General features: G+C 62.4%; 1 protein-coding gene across 1 annotated transcript in view; it reads right to left on the bottom strand.

The window, feature by feature from the left end:
* Nucleotides 1-1,089: 1,089 nt before the first annotated feature.
* The window catches only part of KIRREL1 (kirre like nephrin family adhesion molecule 1), an 83,954-nt gene continuing 79,043 nt past the window's right edge, over nt 1,090-6,000 (bottom strand). The window contains exons 11-15 of the mRNA XM_073322703.2: nt 4,805-5,003; nt 4,236-4,343; nt 3,475-3,614; nt 2,558-2,635; nt 1,090-2,198 (exon numbers count right to left, since the gene is read on the bottom strand). Of these exons, the coding sequence (XP_073178804.2) occupies nt 1,728-2,198; nt 2,558-2,635; nt 3,475-3,614; nt 4,236-4,343; nt 4,805-5,003 (996 nt within the window). The 3' untranslated portion in view covers nt 1,090-1,727. The remainder of the gene's footprint in view (nt 2,199-2,557; nt 2,636-3,474; nt 3,615-4,235; nt 4,344-4,804; nt 5,004-6,000) is intronic.

Below are 6,000 nucleotides of genomic sequence, written 5' to 3'. Positions count from 1 at the left end.
AAGGCACAGGAAGTGGTGGAAGAGGCAGGATTCCAATCGGTCCTTTCGGAGGAAAAAACCAACCAACCAACCACCCCCCTCCCGCCCCCGTATAAAATATATATATAAAAAAATCCAACATAAACCCAAACAAACGTATTCAAAGTGCTAGGGACGGGGGACGGAGTCAACTCGGCCCTGGACGGATGGGGTACTGGGGGAGAGATTGGGGCCCCCTGCTTTCTTCCTGAAGAGGAATGCCACACAGGGGAGGGATCCAATTTGGGGTGTGAGCGGCAAGGGGTGCTGTTGTGAATGGAAGCACTCGGGGGTGGGGCTGACCTTTCTCCCTAGGGCCAGCAGTGCCCTCGAGGTCAGGGATTCACAGCGTAGGGATTGCGAGCACTTCACCCTTCCCATATTGCTAAGTGGGGCAGGAGGGATCCCAGTATGGGAAAGGGGTGCTGGTATAGGATAGGGAGTACCTGTATTGTATAGGCGGGTCCCAGTATGGAAGAGGGAGGAATTGGATAGGGGGTCCCAGTATTGCACATGGGACCCTGGTATGGAACAGGGGGCCCCACTATAGGATAGGGGGTCCCTGGTCTGGAATAGGGGGTCCCAGTATTGGACATGGGTCCCTGGTCTGGAATAGGGGGTCCTGGTATTGGATGGGGGTCCCGGGTGTGGACTAGATCAAAAGCTGCAGCTCCAGGTTGGTTTTCCACATTAGGGCCCGATCCTGCCAGGCGCTGAGCGATGGGCGTTGAGGCAGGATCAGAGCCCTTTGGCCATTCAGAGGCTGGCTGCAGGGTTAGCCGGCCTGCCGGCCGACAGGCACCCGCAGCCCCCGTCCGGGCGCGTTCACATCTAGAGCGCAGTGTCCCCTGTCCCCCCTGCGGCACCCCGGCAGCCCGGCGGGTCCCATCGTGCCCTGGGAGCCGGTGATGGCATGACTCTCTGCCGCCTAGCGGCCGAGAGGTGCGGGAGCCAGTTGCAGACCCCAGGGATCCCACGGCCCCCAGGGGAATGCACAAGCTAGCCTGCCTTCAGCCACCCCCCCAATGCCACTTGGTCCTCCGCTGCCCCACAATCCCCCCCACCCCTTGTTGTCACAACCTTTCACCCCCAGCCTGGAGTTCAGCTCTCGGCCCATCTCCCCGCAAAGATCCGACGACGCCTGGCAAAGAAATGGGGTCTCCCCAGCATGGCCGGGGGCAAGTTTCCAGAGTCTTGCTTGGAGCAGGATGGGGCAGGGTGGGATGCAGGCCATGGGAGGGAATCTCCCCCCCTGCAGCTACCAGCACGCTTTATCCGGCCTCCAGCCCGCTGGGAGGAGAGCTGTGCCACGCGTGACCAAGGCCGGGGCAGGGGTGGGGGTGAGGCTCCCCAGCCCCCCCCCCCAAAATCTGTTTTCCTTCCAGTCGGGGAGGGCGCCGGCCCCTCGAGACATGGGCTGAAAAGAACGAACGAAGACAACGTGACGGGTGTCTGGCTGGAAGCTCAGATATAGGGGAAGAGGGGCCCCGGAGTCAGCCGGACGCCAGGGTCCCTGGAATACAGGCGGTGAGGGGTGCAGTTGCCGGGCAGGCTGAGAGTCCTGCCGCTGGGTGGGGGTTAGGGGTGGGCGTGGGTGTGTGTTCTGGAAAAGCCCCTGAATATCAGAGGACAGTCACAAAGTACCTATGACCCCCCCCCACTTTTGTCTCCAGGGAGGATCGTCCCCGCCCCCAGCCCCCCCGGGCCCTTCAGACGTGAGTCTGCATCCGCTGCTGGAACCGCTGCCCGTAGTCCGAGTGCTGGGAGGTGTAGGAGAAGCGGGTGGCGCTGGTGTACTTGCCCATGGGGTCGTAGGCGTCGTAGGGGGCGCGGTCCAAGCTGGGCGGAGGGGGCTGGCTGTAGCCCAGGCGGTAGGTGGCGTAGCCGGCGCTGGGCGGGAAGGCGGCGTGGCCGCCGTAGTTCTCGTAGGAGAGCTGGCTGGCCGTCTCGCCCGAGGCGGTGCCCGGCGGGGGCCCCGGGGCCGGCTCGGCCCCGTACTCCGAGGCGGGGCCCCGGCTGTAGGTGCTCAGCTGGGCGTAGCCGCTGGAGTGGGAGAGGCGGGAGGAGGGGCGCATGTCGTAGCGGGCGGGGCCCGGGGGGCGGTAGTCGGCGTAGAGCACGGTGCGGGAGGGCGGGCGGTCCTCGTGGGCGCGAACGTTGTAGTAGCCGTTGGTTGGGTCCTGGAAGGGGAAAGGAGAGGGGCAGGTTCAGGCAGCGCCAGGGGGCGCACACGGGGCAGGGCAAAGCTCTGGGTGCCTGTGGACTATTCCGGGGGCAGAGCTGGGCAAAGAACCCAGGAGTCCTGGCCCCCACCCCCAGCGGAGACACACACGTAATCCCTTCTGCACCCAGAGCTGCTGACATGCACACACCATCGTACACCCCTTCGCACGCAAGCACACTCGCTGGTGTGCTCAGGCACCTTGGCACCAAGGCACAATCACTCCCCCGCACACTCCAGGCCACCCTTCCCTGCCCACGCCCACACGCGCCGTTGCACGCTCAGTGGACAGGCGCCCCCCCGGGGGTGGTGCCGGACCTTGAGTTCGTACTCCTCCCGCGTGTCGATGGTGTCGCACCGCATATCCTGCTTCAGGTCCACGTCGTCCTTGAACGACTGTCGAGGGAGATGGGAAAGGGACCCGTCAGCTTCCCCGCCCAGGTTCTGCCTTAGCCCACCGGCCGCTCGGCTCCCCAGCCCCCAAGTCATCCCACCCACCCCGACCTGAACGCAGGACCAAGCAGGCTGTGGCTCCTCCCCACACTCTGGGGGCACTGATGTAACCAGCCAAGAATGGGACTCAGGAATCTGGGCTCCCTATTCTAATTACTAGCCCACACTCCCCTCGCAGATCCGTAAAGAACCCAGGAGTCCAAGTCCTGTACCCTGGGTTGGCAGCACCAGGGATTGAACCTGGGACCTTTGAAACGTAAAGCCTGAGTTGCTACGGCTTGAGCTAAAGGACAGAGCCTGCAACAGACTCATCAACACCTATTGATCACAGAGACAAAGCACCACTGAGTTACACCGCCCGCCCTGCCCCTCGGGGGGCGCTCCCAGCAGCTACAGCCCAGGGTGGCTAGACATGGGTGGCTCCGTGGGGCATGGCTGGAACTGTGGCACCAGACTTAGCCCGCTGGGCTGTTTGATGGGTGCCAGGCTGGCCTCCTGCCCACCTCCCTCTTGCGACGTGTGCGGCCAGGAGGCCCCAGAACCCAGGAGTCCTGCCTCCCTGTTCTAATCACCAGGCCATACTCCTGGTCCCAGGAAGGGAACCCAGGAGTCCTGGCTCCCAGCCACCTTCCCCACCACTCTAACCACTAACACACGCTCTCTGTCCCACAGATGTGCACAGAACCCAGGAGTCCTGCTCTGAGCAGTAGTGAACTGTCTCGCTCTGTCCTGCTGCTGGGCTCGTTCCGGGGCCCCAGGGGGAGATTGGGGGGGGCCCTCACCGAGTAGATGGCCTTCATGACGCGGGTTGCCGTGGAGACGCTGGCCGTGTCCTCCTCGCGGTCCGCATGCAGCGTCAGGGGCTCCCGGTTCACCGTCTCCACCTTGATGTCCAGCTTGCGGAGGGTCACGTCCTTGCGGCCTGTGAGACACACAGACTGATGGACGGATGGATCTGCCAGCTGCACCCCGGGCTTCTCCTAGCTGGAGACCCCAGCCCAGAGCCCTGGCTGTCGGCGGTCCTGGACTCACCCTTCCCCCTGGCCTGGAGAAACTGGCCTCCTTCCTGGAAAGCCCCCGCAGCCGCCAGTCCCCCCTGCTAGGACGGGGCCTTGGCCAGGGACCTCATGGGCCAAGAGAAAGCGCACCCCCGTAGCAGGGCTTCCCCGCTTCCAGCTGCTCCTGGCCCCACCACCTGGCCACCTGCCTACGCCCAGCACCTGGTGCAAAGGAGCCATGGCCGTTCCCGTCGCCTGCAGGTGTCGTGGGCTTTCCAAGGGGCTCCCCCGGTGGACGAGGCTGCTTGTGGGCCACGTGCTCCATCCTGGGGTGACGGGGGCATCGGCCCACAGACTGACACAGTGTGGGGGGAGACGCATCCAGCCGTGGGCCCTATGGACCTCATGGCTTCTTGGTACCATCCCGGCCTGTCCCTTGAGTGGCTGGTAGGTGCCGGCTGGGGCAGTCTGGAGCCGTTCCCCTCCCTCCTCGCCCCTGGGCTGAGTTGAAGGGGGTTCCCGGGAATCCCCCGCCCCGCACTCACTTCCTTTGCGGCGCCTGTAGAGGAAGCAGACCAAGGCGACGAGGAAGAAGATGAGGAGGATGCTGGCCCCGATGGTGGCTCCGGCGATGATGCCCACGGGCAGGACTTCTGCAGGGGGAACGGGGGGTGCTTTAGCTGGGGGAGCCGCGCTGCCCCCTTCCTGCCGGTTCCTCCCTAGCCCACTCTCACCCCTTAGCCCCCGACTGCCTTGAGATGGAGCAGGATCCCCTCCAAGGTTGGCATTGCTAGCCCTGCTCCCTAGATGGGGAAACTGAGGCACAGAGAGGGGAAGGGAGCTGCCCAAGGCCTCACACAGTCAGCGGCAGAGAACCAAGGAATCCACCCAGCCTCCTGCTCTAACCATCAGACAACACTGTCCCCCAGAACTGGGAATGGAACACAGGGCTCCCCATTCCCAACCAGCTGTAAACCCTGGTTCAGGCTCCCCTCCTAGAGCTGGGCATAGAACCCAGGCGTCCTGCCCCCTGTGCTCTAACCACTAGATCCCACTCCCCTCCCAGAGCTGGGCATAGAACCCAGGCGTCCTGACTCCCTCCCCGCCCTGCTACCTTTCTCCTCCAGCTGGATGATGGCCGTCCCCGGCCCAAAGCTGTTCCAGGCCGTGCAGTTGTAGCGTGTCTGGAAATCGGCCTCCATCACGTTGTTGATGGTCAGGGTGGAGAGGACCCCGCTGCCCGTGTTGGTTCTCTCCACCGTGTAGCGCTCCAGTGTGCCAGCTTCCAGGATGTTCTCCTTCCAGGCCCAGGCCTATCGCCGGGTGGGGCGTGCAAAAGGGAGAAAGGCCTGGTCAGCTCCCAGGGCTGAGAGCTCCTGCCCCATCACACCTCCGCTAACCCGGGAGAACCCTAGCATCCGGGCCAAATCCCAGCTGGGTATCTACAGCCCACCAGCCCCCCGCGGTTCCAGTAGGATACGATCGTCCCGTTCACTTCCTGTCCCAAACTGAATGGGGATGTGGGAGGATCATGGTGGGATTCCTCCATTCAGCCACCATCTGCAACTTGAGGACACAGGAGGCGGCACCAGGGCTGTGTCAACAGGTAGGTGGGTAGACAGGGATAGCTAGATGGGTGTGTATAGGGATAGACAGACAGACAGACAGATAGATATATGGGTGTGTATGGGGATAGACAGAAAGATAGATAGATGTGTATAGGGATAGACAGGTAGGTAGCCAGGTGTGTATGGGGATAGAAGACAGGCAGATAGATGAGTGTGTATGGGGATAGACAGACAGAAGACAGGCAGGTAGATGGGTGCGTATGGGGATAGACAGATAGAAGACAGGCGGGTAGATAGGTGCATATGGGGATAGATAGAAGACAGGCAGGTAGATGGGTGCGTATGGGGATAGACAGACAGAAGACAGGCAGGTAGATGGGTGCGTATGGGGATAGACAGATAGAAGACAGGCGGGTAGATAGGTGCATATGGGGATAGATAGAAGACAGGCAGGTAGATGGGTGCGTATGGGGATAGACAGACAGAAGACAGGCAGGTAGATGGGTGCGTATGGGGACAGACAGGCAGGTAGATGGGTGTGTATGGGGACAGACAGACAGAAGACAGGCAGGTAGATGGGTGCGTATGGGGATAGACAGACAGAAGACAGGCAGGTAGATGGGTGCGTATGGGGATAGACAGACAGAAGACAGGCAGGTAGATGGGTGCGTATGGGGATAGACAGACAGAAGACAGGCAGGTAGATGGGTGCGTATGGGGATAGACAGACAGAAGACAGGCA

Source organism: Lepidochelys kempii, chromosome 24 (genome assembly GCF_965140285.1).
Source record: "Lepidochelys kempii isolate rLepKem1 chromosome 24, rLepKem1.hap1, whole genome shotgun sequence".
Lineage (NCBI taxonomy): Eukaryota > Metazoa > Chordata > Testudines > Cheloniidae > Lepidochelys > Lepidochelys kempii.
The sequence above is the reverse complement of the archived record's forward strand: the minus strand, read 5'-3'. Positions and strand labels throughout refer to the sequence as shown.